The sequence below is a fragment of the Phaseolus vulgaris genome, chromosome 8 (assembly GCF_000499845.2).
Source record: "Phaseolus vulgaris cultivar G19833 chromosome 8, P. vulgaris v2.0, whole genome shotgun sequence".
In the NCBI taxonomy this organism is placed as follows: Eukaryota; Viridiplantae; Streptophyta; class Magnoliopsida; order Fabales; family Fabaceae; genus Phaseolus; species Phaseolus vulgaris.
In genome coordinates, this window is record NC_023752.2 from 43,139,009 (window position 1) to 43,161,125 (window position 22,117).

General features: G+C 36.7%; 2 protein-coding genes across 2 annotated transcripts in view; one reads left to right on the forward strand and one right to left on the reverse strand.

Annotated features, from left to right (window-relative positions):
* Positions 1–1,302, forward strand: part of LOC137824152 (helicase and polymerase-containing protein TEBICHI) — a 30,479-nt gene extending 29,177 nt beyond the window's left edge. Inside the window, exons 23-26 of the mRNA XM_068629626.1 lie at positions 69–177; positions 278–418; positions 487–583; positions 711–1,302. Coding sequence (XP_068485727.1) covers positions 69–177; positions 278–418; positions 487–583; positions 711–790 — 427 coding nt within the window. The 3' untranslated portion in view covers positions 791–1,302. The remainder of the gene's footprint in view (positions 1–68; positions 178–277; positions 419–486; positions 584–710) is intronic.
* A 14,369-nt stretch (positions 1,303–15,671) lies between these two features.
* On the reverse strand, positions 15,672–17,402 carry LOC137825180 (formin-like protein 13). The gene is made up of 2 exons (XM_068630854.1): positions 17,279–17,402; positions 15,672–17,080 (listed from the first exon to the last, which is right to left on the reverse strand). The coding sequence occupies exons 1-2, from the start codon at positions 17,400–17,402 to the stop codon at positions 15,672–15,674; spliced, it is 1,533 nt and encodes a 510-aa protein (XP_068486955.1).
* Between the last annotated feature and the right edge of the window lie 4,715 nt (positions 17,403–22,117).

Consider the following 22,117-nt stretch of genomic DNA (forward strand, 5'->3'; position numbering starts at 1 on the left):
TAAAACATTATTGTTAAACTCGAGTTATGTTTGGGAATTGTGGATTACATTCTATATGCATGATCCAGATATGTGGAGACTCTAAAGGGAAGGAAGCGGTTTTTGTCAAAAATAAAATTTGGCAGCAGTGCTGAAAAATCAAAAGCTCAAAGGCAAGCTGTAAATTCTATTTGTCAGGTTAGTATAATTTATTTCTCTTCGCAGTGACGACGATTACTTCAGAACATGTCACAATATTCTTGCTTGCGTAATTTCCTTTTCTCTCTACACCACCCAGGGATCTGCTGCTGACATAATTAAGATTGCAATGATAAGAATTTACTCTGAAATTGTCATTGGATTTGATAGTCTGGATTCCACTTCATCTGTGGCAACCGAGTTTCAGATGCTTAAAGAACGTTGCCGGATTCTGTTACAGGTAAAATTTAGAGGATTCGGTTTTTCTTTTGTTTGTTTGTGTTTACATCTTTTATTGATTGTTAATAGGTACACGATGAATTAGTGTTGGAAGTTGATCCTTCTGTCATAAAAGAAGCAGCCCTATTATTACAGACAAGCATGGAGAATGCAGTCTCACTTCTTGGTTTGTTTTACATAAATTAAATTATTTTGGGTTTTCAGGAGGGTGGGGGGGTTGAAGATCGAGGTTGATAATATGAATTGAAGGATTGTAAAATAACATTCACTGTTTTACATTTATGATTCTGCAGTTCCTTTGCGTGTTAAACTTAAGGTTGGAAGAACATGGGGATCTTTGGAGCCATTTACGCCTGATAAAATTCAAGGATGACACACTTGTAGCTGCATCATGAAGCACCAACTTTTTTTTTCACGACCCAAGGATTCGAAGATTTGGCATGGTGAAGAATCCGATTGATTGCACGGGGAAAGAATTTTGACGACGAGGCCTACGGTGTAATAATATCTAGAGTCCTCTGAGTAAAAGGCAAAAGGGTAATGTTTCTTGGACACCATATCCGTCTACAAGAGAATAAACTAGAAGATAGCAAAGTGATAGATGTAACAGGTAATATGGTGAGAAGAAAAGATGGGGTGAAGCGTGAGTGTAATATTGAGGTGTCTTATGTACTTCCATGACTAGCAAGTAATGACAATGCTGTCATTCATTAATTCATTTTTTTAAGGATAGGAAGACAACTTTTAGGGATTTTCTATATATTTAAGTATCTAGTTTTGGGGCTGAGTTGGAAAGAAAAAGGACTTGATCATCTCTCCTCAATGCTAATGTAAAACAAAACTATTTTACTCTATTGATTTATTTATACACAAATCTTAATTCTATTGATTTATTTATACACAAATCTTAATTCTCTTTTTAGTCTAAAATAAGAAATACAAAGTGTACATTCCAGTACACGCTCTATGTCTAAATTTTGTTAAACATTGATGTGCAAATCACAAACACCTATCCTGAAATACATGGACAGGTTTTTACATGAATTAAAAAGCTTTATATATATATATATATATATATATATATATATAATATAATACAGATCGAACCAATTTCGAGGTAACTTTCACCACTTGTCAATACCACATAATTTGCCAAAAAATAATTTGAATAGTTTTCGTATCTCAACCTCATTCTCAGGATTCCGCGGTGATATTTTTATCATTTATCTTTGAAACTCTCTCTTAAAGAAATCGTGAAGAACGATCTTTTCTTAGTTTTTTATCTGTCAAAAGACCAACTGATCTTTTGTTGCAAGTTTTACTCAAATTGTGATACTTTATTTTTTTTTCTCCAATGCAGTTTTTTTTCGTTGTTGCAGGACTTTAATTATTTTTTTTTTAAAGTATTTTAAAATCATTAACTTACTTATTTTATGTTTTTGAAGAAGCAAATTTTGCATTAGGGTTTATTTACTTTCATTTAAGTCTAATTTGTAATTTTTTTCACAAGTTTGACAATTGTGTACATGTATACTAAAGATATTTTTCTAATAATTGCATGAAACATCTGTTGGATTGAGGTGTAGTTTTGAATTTTGAAATAACAATGGTTATAATATTATATATATATATATATATATATATATATGGTGTTGTATTCAATTATTGATTCATTTTGTTTTGGTTTTTCTCATTCTCCATAGAGTTAGTTACAGAAGCATGAACATGTAATCTTTGAACATCATTAGGTGACAAATTGAAAGTTGTTGTATGGTATTATTAAGTATTTTATTCTAACTTTTTTTGTGTGTTTTAAACCGTGTTTTTATTTTTACTTGGCAACAAATTGTGTATAATGTTTTTAACGCTATTTTTTAATCTTAGTCTTTCAAGTGCGATTTTGGTTGCATTTGTTATTGTGATTTGTTCAACTCATTTTTGTTCACTTTGTATTACAAGTTTTTAACGCCATCTCTACATATTCTTTGAGCTATCATTTTGGTCGCACATGTTATTTTTATATCTTAGTCTTTAAACTATGATTTTGGTTGCATCTATTACTGTGATTAGTTGAACTCATTTTTGTTCACTCTGTATTATAGGTTTTTAACACTATTAGTGTATTTTAATCGTTTAATGTGATTTCGGTTGAATCTCTTATTCGATATGTTACATTCTTTAACAACTGTAATTACAAGTTTTGTTGCTTTCATCGTGGAGACAAATAATTTTTCCGTTTAATTATATATTTTATTCATTTTCCATGTTGGTTGTTTTTCTTAATTGCTTTAGTCATTTTCCATAAGTGCTTTGACTTTGTTGTTCCAAAAGTAGAGTCTTTTAAGATCTTTATTGGGTATTCTGTGAAGATATGTTGGACATCTTTAGCAACATCTAATTATGACATTAACAAATTTTCTATTTGATGAGTTTTGTTATATAATACAAGTGTGCTAATCCATTGCTTTCATTGATAGTTGAGACACATTAGGTTTGCATGGAGGTAAATGGCTAATCATTTTCAATGTTGTTACTAAATATATTTATTATGGTTTATTGCTTTATGTCATTTCACTCATGTGTTATGACTTGGCCCTTACCATACTTCAACAAGCAAAGTCTTTTTAGTTTAATTTTGTAATATATATTATTATTAATTTTCTTTAAATTATTAATTTTTAAGGTTATTTTTAGTTTTTAATTTTGAAACGTGATAATTGTAAGGATCTTTCGAGAATGAATTACCCAAATATGTCAATTAAAAGTATGTTATAAATAAATTCTTTACACAACTTATTTTTTATTCATAGTCCTTTTGTCACCCTTTGTTCCATTACCCTTTTTTTTTATTTCGTATTCCTTTCTTCAGTGTTTTTCTGGTCAACAAAATAGTGGAAAAGTCAGGAGATAGTTGTATTGGAAACCAAGGCCAAGTTCAACACCATGAGCCTTATCGATGATGTATGTTTCATTTGTTGAAATAAGGGGAATCTATGTACGAGAGGGGAGGAGTGATTTGTACTTAGAAAGATTTTTTCAAATAATTGTTTACAACAATTTAGACAGAATTTTAACAGGTTGTTTTCTAAAACAACAAATTGATTTTTTAGTTGAAATACACTAATAAACAAAATGAATTTGTTTTATTGAAAAACAATTGATTAAAATCTTTAATACACATATCCTAAAACACAATCTTGTAAATACAAAATATAGTTTGGAAAGATCTAAATCTATTTTAAAAATCAAATATCTGAATAAAAAATATAGTTTTGAAAGATCTAAATTTGTTTTAACAATCTTGAATTAATTTCAACAAGTTATTTTTGGATTTAACATATTGTTTTTTATGATCAAGAATTACAGAAAAAGAGATTTTTAGAAATTACATGATAAGTGCAGAATTTAGAAGTACCAATTAATGTTTTTAAGAAAACTTTTGTTTCAATTTATCTTGTTAATCAGTAAATACAAATTGATACAAAATATCTCAATGTTCAATGTAACTTTCAAGATACCACTAGTTTAATCTAAAAACTTTTCAGTATTTTCAATTAATTGATTTAAAAGATAACAAATTGAAAAACTGTAACTTTCCAAAAAACAAAAATTAGAACCAGTTGAAAAACATTTTAATCAGTTAAAAAAGTGTTTGTTCTTTGATTCATCATCATTTATTAAGGCAAAAGATAAATCAAGACACATAATAAAAAATAAACTACATAGAGACTTAAAGGCAACAAGTCTTCAACATTGCTTCATCAAACATCAAAGTTGGATCCTTGAGATATTCAACATCATCTTCATTTTTAATGGTAATGTTATTCTTTTGCAAATTGTAATGAATGACTAACCATTTAATTTTTTGATTTTAAAAGGAAATTGACTTTGTTGATTGTGGGTTCGCTATACATTTTGAAATGGAATTTGGACCAATATGGTGTTTGGCGGACATTGGAGGCACTACCATGTCCCGTACAAAATGAATTTGTTGTACTCTCAGATTGCTGAAGGGTGGTTGGAATTACGGGAGTTATATGGTTTTAAAGTATACCATCATATATTGTTTCGTTATGTCGGTGACAATTGATTTCATAATATTGTGTTCAATAGAAAGACTTCTCCATTTTTTGTGTTGAGATATTTTGATCAAATTCAGGGCCAAACACCACTATTTTTTATCAAATAAAAGTTGTTCTCCATGGGCATTTAAAGGAAGTCAACTACAACATTCTAATTGATTAGTTTCTTAGAAGATGTATACAATTTGGAAGTGGCAAGAGGGAATTTTGTGAATTTCATGTTCTTGGTGAAAGGGACAAACTGATTTTTAAGTTTCATAGTGGGAAACCCTCTGTAGTTAACAGGGTCATTGTGGTTTCCTAAAGAAGTTTGTACCGTCCCGTATCCGGGCGTTGACAAAGTCAAGGTCAAAGTCAACGCCTGGAGTTGAAGTCAACACAAGGCGTTGCCTAGGTGAAGAGACGCCAAGTGCCAGCGTCGCCAAGAAGAAGCGTCGCCAAGGCAAGGCGTCGCCTAGGTGAAGGCGTCGCCTAGGTGAAGGCGTCGCCCAACCAGGGCGTCGCCAAGGTCAAATATCACTAAGGCAAGGCAATCACAGTGTGGTTCCCCGATACCCATGGGCAGGAAAGACCATGGAGGGAGCGACGCCGTGGAAGGCCTCAGGTCCCGATGATCCGGGGTAGTGATAAAGAGAAGAGAAAGGTGGCTTCAAGGCCATAGTGACAGCACCAGTGTAGGGCAGCCTGACTCGTGAAGTACCCCTGCCGCCCCAGAGACGCCTTTGGGACAGATACGACTCAAGAGGAGGGTCACGCCCAGGGTAGCCGGGTGCAGGGTACGAGAGGAAGGCAGATACGCTCTCAAAGTGAGTGACTAGATGATTGGGGGCATGAGTTGGCACCCAAAGAGTCACCCCAGTAGCACTCCCAAGCAGGAGGACTCACACGCAGAAACGTCCCCAGATGGGGTCATGGCGGCGTGAGGCCCTCCACGTGTACGACAACCAGGTCAGAATAGAAACGCCCTTTAGTCAGGTACCAGGTAATTAAAGTCATTCAATACAGTTTCTGTTTCGAGCGTTTCAGGTACTATAAAGACTCCCAAGCGTTTCAACGTCTTAAATGCGCTACGTTTCTAATTAGACGCGTTAATTAAGTGCGTTACGTTTTATGATTAAAAGCGCTTTAAGGCGCTTTAAATGCTTGGGTAGTTTAAATAGCACTGAGAATGTTGGAAACAGGGTTGGAACTTTTGGAAAATTTCCCAGAAACTCTCTAGTTGCTTGCTCGAGCCTTGAGGTTATGCACAAGGGACTAGGGAAAGATTTTTGCTAGAAGAAGAAAGATACACTAGACACAGTTCTTTTTTACCACCTTCAGAGTGCCATACGCGGTGCTCCGATACGGAGGTACACAGTTTTTGGTGTTTCTTGCTGGCTGACTTGAGCGTCAGAGTGCAAACGGCCGCTAGGGCGCCCTTTTGTCCTTCTTTGCAGGATTACACAGGTAACCAGTGGGAAGGAGTCCCTAGCTGACGGTTGAGGTCGCGCACGAAGATGTCCCAGGTCAACCGGACGGAACAAAGTTGTTTTTGTTTTTGCTCTTTGTTCATTTTGGCAAATGTTTCCCTTTAATGAAAACAAGACAATTTTACATTTCATTTTTTTCGTAACTTTTATTGTTATCTAATCAATATTTGACGTATGCTACTTTTTTTGGGTTATTCATTCTTTGGATTAAAGACATTTGCATTAGTCCTTTTTTATATTGTTTTTGTTAGAATTATAGGCCTTAAACAAGAGGGGGTGAATTTTTTTGAAAGATTTTCGCAAGTATTAATCAATCAATTAGAAATTTGTTCAACCAAAAGGAAAACTATTTTTAGTTTGATTAAACAGTTGGTTGTTTATACCAACATATTTGAAAAACAAAGATAAAACAGTTTAATGAGTGTAGGAATAAAGAAATTCACACAAGGTGTTTATACTGGTTCACTCTTAACCAAGAGCTACATCCAAACCTTAGTTAACCACTGAGAATTCACTATGTAATGAAACCTAGATTACAAACCACACACCAAAAGTGATGATCTTCAACCCTTCAAGAACACACACCACTTTTGGCAAATCACAAAGTTTCCAGAAACATCTTCTGAAACTACACCACACGAGAACACACAGAAATACAACGTTTAAGAAAGAAGGTAATAAAATACACCTAGGTAAATCAAAGATTAAAATTCAGAATTACAAGACAATCCTATTCCACTCTTGAGAATGATCCAAGCTCTTTCAAATTTTGTTTTTGATTGATCTCTCTTTCCTTAGTTAATGCATAAGAGTGTAAATCAAACTTTTTATACTCCAATCAAATGGTTAAAACAGTCAAATCAAAAACCAAAAGTAGTTGGAATCATTTAAAACAGATTGGAACAACTTAACAAAATTTTGTTAAGGTTTTTAGAAAAACAACCAGTTGAATTCTCGAAACAACCGGTTGAATTGGTTTGATAGCAAATTCAAAATAAAGCCGAACTTTTCAAACTCATTTTAAAATCCACTAAGTGTCAAACAAATGATTGAATCGACATTTCAATAGGTTGAAATCTCACACTCTTTAGAAAACTCATATTTTTAAAAAAGAATTAAGATTCAATTAACCTTGGATCATCATAAAGAGTGGATTAACAAATTCAAAGACTACTAGACACACACACAACCAACAACAAGGTCTTCAAGTATTCCTCTTGGATTTGGAGACATCAAAGCACCCTGTTCTTGAATTCTTCTTGTAGGTATCCTTGTAAGCCAAGAATCACATCTAAAGAAGTATGACTCCAGTGTCTGCACTTCTCAATTACACATTGCAGAATTCTTTGAATGCTAAGTAACATCCTTGGCTTATATCTAGTGATTGGTTAAAAGAGAATCTTCAAAAGTTAAGAAGTATGTGTATTTTCATTTCCCAATTTATGTGTGTGCCTCATAATTGATCAAATGAAAACTCAAATGCTTTTCTTGGTTAAATCTGTTGAGGAAATTCCCTGTGCAAAGGTAAGTGAAATTTACATTATGCACTTCTCATCCAGTGAAAAATTCTTTGCTTTAAAAAACATTTAGTTGCTGTCTCAGTAAAACAACTGATTGTTTTCACGAAACAACCAAATGTTTTACCTTTGGCACTCCTGAATTAAAGCTGTTATAAATTCTTATGCTTGATTCCAACTGTTTCTTTTTCTTCATAACCTATTGTGGGTTAAATATGCATTAATTATGCCTATGAATGAGATCATAATGAAATATATTTTGGTCATAAAGGAATATATTTCATGGTTTCCTTGGAAATTTAAGTGCTTTTTATAGATGGTCAAATCAAAATAAAGGTGTTGTGAATGTCGTATTTGATTGGGCATGACGTCTTGCATATTCACACTGCAACAAATTATTTTTTTGTTGAAAAACAACCCACTAAATGCCAATGTATCTTGATTTCTTTTTTTGCTTATTACATGTGTTGGTTCAATTGAATATTTCACAGGATCAACCCATTATTTTTCTTCTGTTACTTCACTTGAATATGCTGGTTTCACTACCTCTTCTCAAAATTCATTTATGCATCATGGCCTCAACACCTCCCTCATCAAAGAGAATGAAAGCAGATGCTGTAAAAAGAGGTGGGCACCTAGAGAACTGGTTTTCAGGTGATGATGGGAAGATTGAGAAGTTCTTGCATGAATCAAGTAGGAAAGCCATCAACAATCCTAAGCTGATAACTTTGAACTGGCTGAAGGGGAAAAACCTCAATGATGTGAGAAATGTCTTGAAGGAACAACAACTGAAACGATTTTTGGAAATGTCAGGAAACATATATCCTGATCTTGTGAAGGTTTTTTACACAAATCTTCACATTGATGGTGAGAACTTATGCTCACATGTAAAAAGTGTTGATATGGAAATTACTCCAGATGTGTGGACTGCTGTTATAGGGTTGAAGTATGCTGGGCTAAGAATAAAAAAATGGAATATTGGTGTAGTGGAGGAATTCAACAAGATGCGATATTATAGGAGCTGCCTCAAGAATCCTCATTCTAAAGCGAAAGGCTTTTCTGTGGGAGGCTTGAAGCTGAATGAAAGAATCATTGCTTTCATAGTCTCTTGCATGTTGACTCTAAGGGGGAGCAATCATTCGGTACTTACCGAAGAGGATCTTGTTCTCATATACTGCATTATGAAGAAGATCAAGGTTAATTGGATTCACATCTTCAAAGAACACATACAAAAATCAACGAGGTTAAGTGACTACCACTTTCCCTATGTTGTTCTTATTTCAAAACTTCTGCATTACTTTGAAATTGACCTTGAGGAAGAACTATTTGAGGTGGTGAAGCCATCTCATGAAGTCAATAATAGATCACTTAGCAAGATGAGATTCATTAAGGTTGAAGGCAAATGGGTAAGTAAAGATGGAGAACAAGGGTGTTCTTCTAGTGGTAATGAAGCTGATGCAGAAGAAGATCATCAGAATACCATTCTGCAGAAGCTGGAATCTTGTTTAGAACAAAACCCGGTTGATTATGCAAAACAACCTGTTGAAAAAGTCTACAACATGATGAACTTCCCAAACAATGGAAGATTCCTAGAGATCTTTCTATGGACAACATCATTGGACAAATTAATAAGGAAGTGTCTACTCGAAACTCTATCTCAAATTATTGCAAACACATGACTTTTGTATCTCAAATTGAACCTAAATCTATTGGTGATGCACTTAAAGATGAAAACTGGGTTGCTGCCATGCATGATGAGTTGAATCAATTTACTAGGAATGATGTGTGGTTTCTTGTTCCTAAAACTGATTGCATGAATGTCATTGGAACCAAATGGGTGTTTAGAAATAAATTGGTGAATCGGGTGTGATAACAAGAAACACGACTAGGTTGGTTGCTAAAGGATAGAATCAAGAAGAAGGCATTGACTATGATGAAACCATTGCACTTGTGGCTAGATTGGAAGCTGTTAGATTACTGCTTGTATTGACTTATATGAGTGGTTTCAAACTGTTTCAGATGGATGTGAAAAGTGCATTTCTCAATGGATTCATCAATGAAGAAGTTTATGTCTCACAACCACCCGATTTTGAAGATAACCAACATCCTAACCTTGTGTACAAGCTGAAAAGGCTTTGTATGGACTCAAGCGAGCCCCTAGATAGTGGTATGAAAGGCTTAGCAATTTTCTCCTATCTCATAGCTATGAGAGAGGAAAATTGATAAGACTTTTTTTTATTAAAAATTCAAAATCTGCCATCATTTTGGTTCAAATTTATGTTGATGAAATCATATTTGGTGCTACTAATGACTGCCTATGTGAGGAGTTTGTTGCAGCTATACAGGGGGAGTTTGAAATGTCTATGATGGGAGAGTTATCCTTCTTCTTAAGGCTACAGGTCAAGCAATCAAAGGATCGCATCTTCCTAAGCCAAACAAGTACTGTAAGGAGATTCTCAAGAAGTTTGAGATGGAAAATTGCAAAGAGGAATCCACACTAATATCATCAAGCTGCTATATGGATGCTGATTTGGCTAGAACAGTAGTGGATCAAACCAAATTCAGAAGATTGGTTGGTTCCTTGCTTTATCTCACTACTAGTAGGCCTGACATCATGTTTGTAGTTTGCCTATGTGCTAGATTTCAATCAAATCCAAAAGAATCTCAATTAAAGGTTGCCAAACGAATTCTAAAATATCTTAAGGGCACAACCCGTGTTGGTTTATGGTATCCCTTCTCTTATTCTATTTATGAAGATAAATATGAGGAGATTTGGTGGTTTTTGTGTTGTATTTTGCTACTATACTCTATGATGCTTTATTCTGTGTTATTATGTTGCTATAACTCTGATATACACATTGAACTGCACCTTACTCTACACTGGTTTACACACTATTTTACTGGTTTTTCTGCTTAAAGGCTTATGCAAAAAACTGGTTCTTGTGTGCCTTTTGAAATCAAGGTTATACTGCTGCTATGTATGCTTTGTATATGAACAAAGTCTGTTTTGGAGAACCTATCAAATTCAAACACTACAACACAAGCAAACAAGAGTTTTGTCTTCATCAAATAGGGGGAGATTGTTGAACAAGGTGCTTTGATGTCTTTAAATCCAAGAGGAATGCTTGAAGACATTGCTTTTGGTTGTATGTGTGTGTCTAGTAGTCTTTGAATTTGTTAATCCACTCTTTATGATGATCAAAGGTTAATTGAATCTTAATCCTATTGAAAAAGATGAGTTTTTTTTAAAGAGTGTGAGATTTCAACCTGTTAAAATGTTGATTTAATCGGTTGTTTGACACTTAGTGGATTTTAAAATGAGTTTGGAAAGCTTGGCTTTGTTTTGACTTTGCTGTCAAACCAATTCAATTGGTTGTTTTTCTGAAAACCTTAACATAATCTTGTTAAGTTGTACCAATCTGTTTTAAATGATTCAAACTAACTTTGGTTCTTGATTTAACTACTTTGACCATCTGATTGGAGTATAAAAAGGTTATTTTACGCTCCTGGTCATTAAATAAGAAAGAGAGATTAATCAAAAACAATTTTCAAGATTTCAAAGAGCTTTTGGATCATCTCAAGTGTGAAATAGGATTGTCTTGTAATTCTGAACTTTAATCTTTGATTTACCCAGGTGTATTCTATTCCCTTCTTCTCTGAACATTGTATTTCTATGTGATTTGGTGTGGTGCAGTTCCGAGGGTTGTTATGAAAACTGTGTTTTTCCAAATTATGATGTGTGTTTTTGAGGGGTTCAAGATCATCACTGTTGGTGTGTTGTTTGTAATTTAGGTTTGATTACATAGTGAATTCTCATTGGTTAGCTAAAAGCTAGATGTAGCTCTTGGTTAAGAGTGAATCAGTATAAACATCTTGTGTGATCTCTCTATCCTTACATTCATTAAACTGTTTTATAATTGACTTTCAATTCTATTGGTATAAACAACCAGTTTTTTCGCAAAAACAACTGGTTGATTTTCTGGAATCAAACTAAAAACAATTTTCTAATTTGCTGAACAGTTTTCTAATTGAATGATTTTTCATAGCTTTCACTCTACCTTCAATACTTGCAAAAATCTTTCAAAACAATTCACCACCTTCTTGTTTAAGGCCTATAATTCTAACAATTTTCATATCATTTACTGGCATGATTTTATAATGTGTTGCCATAATTTCTTGTGCTATACATAATAATTTTAAATTGTTAATGTTATTTTCATGTTTGTTTGTTTATATCATTTTATGCTTAGCATGAAATAATTGTTTACCTTTTTTTTGTCTACAATTGTAATTTTTATTACTTGAATAAGCAACATTGTATCAGATGATAATGATAAGTTTTTATGTCCTACCATTTTTTTTAAAGTTTTCTATATTAGTTTTGGGGTGTTGACATAATTTGATGTGCTCAAATCCAAATTCATGTTTTTGTTGAGAAACGAACATTATTATTATTTGTAAGTAAGAATTGAACTTATTGCAAAATTCAAAGTCAGTCAATTTTATGCTTTGTCTGTCATCACAAAGCCGTTGCAAAGAATGATCTTTACCTTTTTTTGTACGTTTGGCAAAGGAGCAGGTCATCTTCTATTCCAAGTTTTACCAAAATGTGTCAACTAAAAGTGTGTTATAAATACAATTCTTTACATATTTTATTTTTTATGCACAGTCCTTTTGTCATCCTTTGTTCCATTTCCCTATTTTTATTTCGTATTGCTTTCTTCCTTGCTTTCCTGATCAACAATATCATGTCAAAGTCAAAGAACATAGTCGTATTGAAACCAAGGGCAAATTCAACATGATGAACCTAATCAATGATGTATGTTTCAAATTCATTTCTAATGGTAATATTATTCTTTTGAAAATTGCAATGAATAAGTACCAGATTAATTTTTTTGATCTTAAAAGAAAATTGGCTTTGTTGACCATGGGTTCGTTATAGAGTTTGTAATGTAATTTGGACCAATATGGTGTCTGGCGAAAAGTGGAGGCACTAACCATGTTGACACGTACAAGATGGATTTTTTTTGTACACTCAGATTACCGAAAGGTGCTTACAATTAGGAAAGTTATATGGTTTTAAAGGAGACCATCATCTATTGTTTTGATATGTTGGTGGTAGTTGTTTTCATACTACTGTGTTCAATGGAGAGTCTTCTCCATTTTCTGTGTTGAGATTTTTTGATCAAATTCAGGACCAAACATCGCTATCTAACGGTCCTTTGGTTTCATTTCTCATTATCAACTACTCTATATACCATGAAGTTACCTGGTGATATTCGTGTTCTGACATTTTTTTATCATGTTTGTTTATCATGCAAGTTAATTTATTTGCTTGCCACTATTTGTAGGATTTTCCTCTTTTGTTTGGTAGATCATACACAGTCACATGTTTAAAAATGTTGTTCTCCATGGGCATTTAAAGGAAATCAACTACAACATTCTAATTGTAGACTAATAAGCTTTGATGATTTCAATCTGTCTTGAAGATTTGAAACTTTGTGTGTGTGTGTGTTTAGGTATATTTTTTTGTATATCTATGCATTAAATTATGGTCCAAAGTCAGACATCATTTAATTCGTGATCACGTTATCTACGGTAATTGTGAAATTAAGTTTGTTGAAACTGAAAAAATAAATCGCTAATATTTTTACCAAATCTTTTTCCAGGGATAAAAATGAATTGGGAATTCTTGATTACCGAAACAAATCTTAATTTTGATTTTCTCTTATACTCTTTTTATTTTTTTTTAAATGTTTATTTCTTGAAGACAAAAAGGGGAGAACATTTGACAATGTTTGTTGTAATATTTTTGCACTTTCTGCATAATTCTGTTTGGTTTATGGTTTACTATTTGCATAATTTCATTTATGCATAATTTGTTGGTGACCCATCTATGTTGCATATATTTGCATATTTTGGATTGCTTACTATTCCCTTTATGTTTTTCAGGATTTCTTTTGTCAATATCTATAACACGTACCAAAGATTTGTCTACATCAAATAGGGGGAGATTGTTGACCAAGAAACTTTGATGATTCCAATTTGTCACGAAGATTTGAAGTTGTCTGTGTGTGCTTAGGTAGATTTATTGTATATCTTTGCATTACATTATGGTACAAGTCACTTGGAAAGCTATATCCTTGAAAAGTTTTCTAGATATGTTGTATTTTGTAATCAATTGATTAATTTTTTAATCGGTTAAAATTACTTTTATAAAAGTCTGATGACTATCGTAAGTATTTTTAATAGATTGATTTATCATATCAAGAGGTTGAAAATACTTAAAGTTTTAAAAATATTTTGTTTTCTATTGTCTTTTTTGTTAAGTGAAATTTGTATTGGACCGAGCGCTTAGGGCTCAGTGGTCGGGGCTCGGTGCATGGTATAGGCAGGTCAGGTCGGCTGTTGGTCCAACAAAGTGGACCATGTGATTGGGCCCAGTTTGGCCAGTTATCCCATTAAGGCGTAATTAAAATAATCTTTTCATACGTTAATATAGTATAAGGCTACTAGTAAAGGGTATTTTTGAACCTAGGGGTACGTATAGTACATGTGGTGGCTAGGTCAAGTAAATGTTTCTTTTAACCTAAGTATGTGTGTTCTAGGGCACATAGTGGTTAAGTTGCATGCATGGTAAAGAATAACATTGAACCATGAGTAGGGTGCCCACGCAAGCAAAATATTTCCCTATTGTTGGCACCTAAGATAGTGCCTGCTGGCAGGTGGTTGTTCTGTTATTATTTTATGCTCTCATTAGAGATAAGATTCCTTTCTGTTGTATCAGATGATAATGATAAGTTTTCTTGTTTGTTTGTTTATATCATTTTATGCTTAGCATGAAATAACTGTTTACCTTTTTCTTGTCTACAATTGTAATTTTTATTACTTGAATAAGCAATATTGTATAAGATGATAATGATAAGTTTTTATGTCCTACAATTTTTTTAAAGTTTTTTATATTAGTTTTGGGGTGTTGGCATAATTTGATGTGCTCAAATCCAAATTCATGTTTTTTTGAGAAACGAACATTATTATTATTTGTAAGTAAGAATTGAACTTATTGCAAAATTCAAAGTCAGTCAATTTTATGCTTTGTCTGTCATCACAAAGCCGTTGCAAAGAATGATCTTTACCTTTTTTTGTATGTTTGGCAAAGGAGCAGGTCATCTTCTATTCCAAGTTTTACCGAAATGTGTCAACTAAAAGTGTGTTATAAATACAATTCTTTACATATTTTATTTTTTATTCACAGTCCTTTTGTCTCATGTTTCCCTCTAAGCACCTTTCTAAACATTATTCTATATTATTTACAATTTAAAAAGAAACTATAAAGAGAGATATTTAATATGAAGCCTATTATTTGAGAGTTTGTAGACTTCTTTATCTTTAGGCTTGATCTTCTCTTTGACTTCTTTTAATTTGTGAGAAGACTAGAAGGAAGAACTTCAAATGTGTAGGTGAAAATCCTCTTCCTTCATTAATAAAATCCTCTCCTAGTGGATATCCATCATAAGGTAGGTTCAAAGAGAACACCTCACTATCCAGCTCATTGCTCTGAAACTCAGGGAGGTAGAGAAGGATCCGAGAGGCGCCTCTACCCCCCAGATGAGGGAACAATGGTCAAGTTATGAAGGCAAGAGAGTTCACATCGCCAGAACCCTACGGCGATCAGAAAAGTTCCAGGCGGTGACAGGAATAAGGGCTCACTTTGCTGGGCAGATCAGGTAAATTGTATTGTGATACTAGTTTAAGTTAAAACCTGCTGCCTAGTAAGTAACTAATGTTAAAGTTTGTTGCCTTAAGTTCACAAGTTATATTAAATGTCATCGCTTGAAAGTTAATAGTTGCTCAAGTTTTACTTTGAGTTAACAGTTCGATAAATTGTTATAAGATTAACAGTTTGCTCAAGTTCAAAGTAGTGAGTGAATGGTTAAGCCTGAAGTATCGCTGAGTTAATTTGTTTAAGCGAGTCTCACCGGTTATGTTGATTAACCACACAACAAGTAAGAAGCATTTAAAGCGAAGTGTCAGAAAACAGCATTTCAACAGTGAAAGTTGTACAAGAAGTGGTTGTTCGAGTTTACATACATACATAAACAAGTACATAAGCAGAAGAATTACATATAAAGTTTTTACAAAAGATGAGCGCCAAGTTTCAAAAGCAAGGTGATGGAGGGAGGCAGCTAGTCTTCAGAGGGTACGATCTTCCCATCCACCACCTCATTGCAGATTGACACCATGGAGAGGTCGAGCTCGGGGTATTGGCATGCAACCTGCTCCAGAGCGGCGTCGAACCCGGCGATGAGGACTTGGGCGGTGCTTTGCTCGAGCTCTTGTGCTTGTTTCTTCAGCTCTTCCTTTTCCTCATGAGCTCGAGCTAGGTCTTCAGCAGCCTTTTTGCCTTCGTCCCGAGCCTGGGCCAACTCCGCAGCAATCTTCGTGGCCTCCTCTCGAGCTTTGGCAAGCTCAGCAATGGCATCGTCCCTCTCCTTTTCAACCTTCCCAAGGAGCACCTCCCGATCTGCTGACCTTTTCTCAAGGTTTTCCATCTTAGTCGCATCCGCCTTCTTTGCAGCCTCCAAGTCTGCCACCTTGAGCCTGTAAGGGACAAGTTTGCTTTCCAAGTCGATCTTCTCTTGTACTTGGAGGTGCAGTTTTTGGCGCAGATCGGAGGCTTCTTTGCGAGTGCTCCTTAGCTCAGCATCCACGGCGTCCTTCAGCCTTGAGTGCTCCAACTCGGTCATCAGCAGGTTGCACGAGAGTTTTTCAGCCTCAGCCCTTGTAATCAGATTTGACTCCTTGAGTGCTGAGTTCTCCTCTTGGAGCTTCTTGAGGGAGTCCTTTACGGCTTTCGATACAATCAAGGGGAGATCCTCCGCCATCATCTTCAGTTTAGCTGTGAAGGGCCCCAAGATCTCTTCGAGGGAGGTTGGGAGGCTTGAGGTTGTTGCTGGTGGAGGTACTGGAGGAGTTTGGTGCTGACTTTCACCACCACCCTCTTGAGTTTGAAGGGCAAGGGGGGCTTCTTGGCGTGGTGGTGAGGTCAGAGATTCTGTTATGAGTATTGGCGAGTTATGAGCGCCCTCATCTCCTCCTGGTGCGGCCCCAGCAATAGACGTGGTAGAAGGAGGACCCTCTCCAACAGATACGAACGGTGTGGAGGCGCTTGGAGGATTCTCTATGAAGTTGGGGTCGCTGCTTTCAACCACGGGGGTTGTGGCGGCCAAGGGTGTTGCTTGGACTGGTTGTGATGGAGCTGGAGGTGAGGGCGGTGTTGGTGTTGGGAGTGCAGGTGGTGAAGAGGGAGCCACTCTTGTTCTCTTGGTGACGAGGCCATCCTCAGTCCCCTCATCATCCTCTTCTTCCTCTTGCACCACTTGAGGAGCTTTCCTTTTTGGTTTCCTCAAGATCAACTTTTTCCTTTGAGGGGCGGGTAATACCCCGGAAGAGGTTGCACCTCGGGGCGGGGTTTTGCCTTGAGTGGCGGCGATCGCCACCACCGGGTTAGGCATGGCTTGGGAGCCCGCCGCGAGTTTGTGGGATCGGGCGATCGCCCTCAGTTCTGCTAGTTTTCCTTTTCCCAGCATGTTATCTGCACAAGGTAAAGGATAGGTGAGCAACCAAAACGGAAACAAAAAATACAAGCATATTTATGCAGAGACAACACAAGCAATACATGGATGAAAGATCAGGGTCAACACAGAATAATGGTATGCCAATACAGAGTGGTGAAGACGCTAAGTTAGTATTAGCTCAAAGTGAAAGACTTGGTGTGGAGGTAGGAGCTAACCTATGTGTATTTCGAGTTGGCTCTCGAAAAACTCGTAAGGAATGATTGAGGCGGTGGGGAAGGTGATGTTGGCGGCAGCTACGCTCTTCCAGAAGAGGCAAAGGTCCTTGTCCAACTCCCCCATGTTGTCAGGGCTCCTTGGTCTTCTAAAGTTGTCCTTAGAGTCCTTGTTCCCCTTGTGTACCCAATACAAGGGGAAGCCGTCGAGCAATGAGGGGTCTTGGTCATTTTGGCACACCCTCACGAACTTCCCCTTCCAGTCTTTGTAAGACTGCTGGAAGATTGAGAAGATGGATCTCCCAGCAATCTCGTTCAAGCTGACCCAGAGGCGATCTCCGGGGTTCTTTGCCTCAAACAGGAAGAGGAAGACGTCGACTGAGGCCGGCAGCAACAGGTGTGCACACAGAATTTGGGACGCCCTTATAAACGCCCAGCTGTTGGGATGAAGCTGGGCGGGGGCGATATCGAGCTCGGTTAGCAGCTCTCTCTCGAAGCGGGTAAAAGGAAGCCTAAGCTTCACTTTCTTGAACAAAGTGGTGTAGATAAAGCAGAACAACTCGTCGTTGTTCCCCTTATCATCTGCGCAGATCGGTTCACCCGGGAAGCAGGGCAGCACGACCACTTTGCTATCATGCTCTTTATGGAAGGAAAGGTCGGGCTGGTCTCCTTTCCTCAATCGGTGCACGCCCAACTCAGTATTTATCGAAGAAGTTTCTTTTAGCAAAGTTGGGGTGGCCCAAGGGTAGAGCTCCTTGTAGTCTTGCGGAGGAAGGGAGGCTCCTCCGGCGACTGGTGGAGTTGCCTGAGTGGGATTGGCGTGAGAAGAGGTAGGCCTCTTAGCCTGTGTAGAGGGAGCACCAGAGGCTCGTGATGGGTTGCGCGCTGGTGGAGGATTTGCCCCAGGGGCAACCCTACGCACTTGGGGTGGAGGGTTTCACGATGAAGGAGGAGGGTTCGCGGTGGACTTCGTGTGAGCCATCGCAGGAACTGCAAAGGTAAGAGAAAGGGATGAAATGAGGATAACAGAGAATGACTCGATTGAGGACGAAGAAGACAGAGCGAACGAATAAGGGTTCGCTGGGATAAACGTTATGAAGGATGAAGCCCTAAGTTACGAGAAAAGGAGAAAAGGAAAAAACAGCCCACAACGTATGCTTCAGACAGATAATGGATGATGCAAACCGATTAAAATGCAGCAAATGTCCATAGAAGGAGTAAAAGGGTTACCTTTTTGTGATCGGATGAGCGTTGAAGAAAGTTGGAGATTGAGAGAGACGAGAAGCTTCGTGGTTCGCAGAGAAAACGCTTGGAATGCTTGAGAGTGAAGAAAGATGATGGAACAGTGGAAGCGCAAAGGGTTTAAGGGTTTTTCGAACGTTTTCGGAAGCGCAAACGACACTTGAAGACGACCGTTGATGAAGCCACGTGTCGAGTGATGGAAAAAGAGGTTGGTGGAGCGTCAGAAAAGCAGAGGGTACGGACATACGGAAATCTGCACCAGTGCCACGTAGATCAACGATGACGTGACCTCTTAGTCTTTTCGCTGGTCAAGTCTCAGCTTAAGACTGGGGGGCTTGTGTACCGATCAGGTAGTCGGAAGTGATGACGTGGCAGCAGGCGATAATGTAGACGTGTTGAGCGGAACACTTGGCTGACAGAAGGGAAGCACATCGGGAAGTTTGTGTAGTCGCCAATTGTTAGCTTGGTGTTCTCCGATCTCTGGTGTGTATAACCGGCGGTCACCAGGCTCGCGTCATAGTCGCCGTATGTGAGTCTTAGGCGACCAAGTGGTTAGAGACCGCCAAAAGGGGGCACATCGCCGAAAGATCAAGAAGGCTTGCTTAAAGCTTTCATGAAGTACGAGCACGAAGGATGAAGTTATCAGATGATCATTCCCTAGCCAGAGGTCGAGGCAAGGGAACAGTTTACCAGAACATGCACGATGTGCAAGTGAAGCAGATCGTGATAGCGGCAGGCGAGACCACAGAGAAGGTGTGCATGGTGACACCCCGTACTCGCCACTTAGAAGAGATCGCGCTCCAAGGAAGCTGTAGTTACTCCTTGCATGGGTAACTTAGTTGAAAGCTTGAAGAGTAAAGGTAACGCTCAAGTAGAAGGTGGCTCCAGATGGTGACACGTGTACAGCTGGATGCGAGCCACGTGTCCAGAGGTGTAACCGTCAGAAGAGAGAAAGTGCTCAGGTATATAAGGAACTCTAACGAACTTCTGAGGTACGCGCGTTTAGAACACTTCTTTACGCTTTTGAGAACACTTGAGTACGCTGAGAGAACATTTGCACGGTTCCTTGAGTTTAGCTTTTCTCTCTTAGTATTTGGTGATTCAGTCACTGACTTGAGCGTCGGAGCGCGATCGGCCGCTGCGGCGCCATTCTGTGTCTTTGTTTTCTTCAGGTTCTCGCGAAGAATTGAGACGTGAAGATCGAAGGCTAGTGTGGTGCGAAGCTGATCGAGAGAAGATACCTTTGACGTGGCAAGACTCTTGCACTCGAGTCAACCGGCAGGATCATGTTGTAAGTGATATAGGTTTGATTGCTTACTGGTGTTCCTCAGTGGTTTCTGAGAAGACTGGATGTAGCTCTGGGTTTAGAGTGAACCAGTATAAATCTCTGTGTGCATTTTCTCTATCCTTTAACTCTTTAAATTCAGTTTTGATATTTGTTAACTAGTATAAACAACCGATTGTTTCTGCGAAACAACCGATTGTTTTTCTGGTGCTGTGCTTTTAGCTTTGTGTTTTGAAAAACTGATTTCTTAATCAAGATATTCTCGAAGTAATTTCATTCAAGGCTTAAAAGTTTTCGAAATCCCTCTTTAAACCATTCACCATTCACCCCCCTCCCCCCCCCCCCCGCCCTCTAGTTTAAAGCCATATATTCTAACACATTTGAATCTTTAACCTTTTCAAAAGATGAGTTTTCTAAAATGCTGTTAAAATTTCAACAGGTTGTTTTACCTTAACAGTTTTTGAAAAGCTTGGCTTTGTTGTCAAGTCAATTCAACTTATTGTTTTGACAAAACAATCGATTGTTTTTCTGAAAACCTTAACAAAATTTTGTTAAGTGGTTTTAATATGTTTTAAACGATCCTAACTAACTTGGCTCCTTTATTAAATGTTTTTTACCACTTGGTTGGTCTATATAAAGGTGGTTTTATGCTCCTAATCTTGGTGTAAGAGAAAGAGTTTATCAAAACAATTTTTCCAAGATTTGAAAGAGCTTTGGATCATTCTTAAGTGTGTGGAATAGGATTGGGTTGTAATTTCTGAACTTTAAGCTTTGGAATACCCAGGTGTATTCTATTCCCTTCTTCCTTGATTACTGTATTTTTGTATTTGTGTTGCCAAGGAGTGTTGTGTGTTCTTGAGGTGTTCAAGATCAACATTCTTGGTGTGGTTTGCCAAAGGTAGTGTGTTTCTTGAGGGGTTCAAGGTCACTACTTTGATGTGTGATGTTTGTAATCTGGTTTTGATTGCATAGTGGTTTACCCAATGGTTTCTGGGGACTAGATGTAGCTTTTGGTGTAAGAGTGAACCAGTATAAATTACTTGTGTGCTTATCTCTTACCCTTAACTCTTTAAATCTTGTTTTTAAGCAGTTTAAGTTCTAACTGGTATAAACAATCGATTGTTTTTCTGATATCATCTGAAAATAGTTTTGAGTCTTTTTTTCCTTGATTCTTTTCTCTGTAATTCAGCATTGAATTTCATTATACCTTGAAAGTTTGCAAAAATCTCTTATAAACAATTCACCCACCCTCTTGTTTAAGGCCATATATTCTAACAAATTGCTTGATGCTTTTAAGGAAACACATGAAAAAGATAACATGTTGGCTCTATTAAACAATCGATTGAAAGGTTTAAACAACTGGTTAGAAAATAAAGTCAAGTCTTTAGAAGAAGAGTTAAACAACACCAAAATTGATTTTGAAAATCTAGAAATCTTTTATAAAAGATATTATTGTAAATGTGCTGACATAAAAAATTGTGAAAATTGTGACTCTCTCCAAAAAAAGGTCCAATATCTTGTAAAAACCTTAGACATGTTTTCAAGAGGGCAGTCAAATCTAGAAGCAGTTCTTGGTTCTCAGAACTGTGTTTTTAGAAAAACCGGTCTAGGCTATAATCCAAGCACCAAACACAAATCTTTCATAAGTTTTTTCAAGAACAAAGAACCAATGTCTAGACCTTTATAAGTTGTTTTTACTATTTAAACAGAGGCCACACTATTACATTATATAGAGTTAGAAAATATGATTTTCCAAAGGGGCTTGTTAAGTGGATGCCTGAAAGTTTAATTAACAGTATTGAACTCAAATTAATAAGGGGACCAAATCTTATTCCTTAAATTGTTTTACAGGAATATTTGAAAACCAAAAAACATCTTTGGTATTTGGACAGTGGTTGCTCAAAGCACATGACTGGGGACAATAATAAATTTGTGGATCTACAACTTAGGCATGGATGCTATGTTACATATGGTGGCAATAACCGAGGGAGGATCCTTAGCAGAGGCACACTAGGCGATCATAACACGTTTCTTGTCAAAGAAGTGTTGTATGTGGAAGGGCTGAAACTCAACCTTCTTAGCATAAGCCAAGTATATGACAAGAACTATCTGGTTACATTTAAATCAAATTGTTGTATGATTATTATGCCAAATTCGCAGAATGTTAAGATGGTTGGTAAAAGGTTTATCAATGTTTATTTACTTGATATATCTCATTCTGCATCTAATATTAATTGTCTTTTAAACAAACATGAAGAATCTTGGTTGTGGCATAGAAGGATAACTCATATTTACATGCATCATTTAAAAAAAAA

Coding starts and splice junctions, on each gene's coding strand:
- LOC137825180 (XM_068630854.1), bottom strand. CDS start 17,402: ATGGGGGAGTTGGACAAGGACCTTTGCCTCTTCTGGAAGAGCGTAGCT. Junction 17,081..17,278: donor CCAACTCGAAATACACATAG/GTTAGCTCCTAC, acceptor TACCTTGTGCAG/ATAACATGCTGGGAAAAGGA.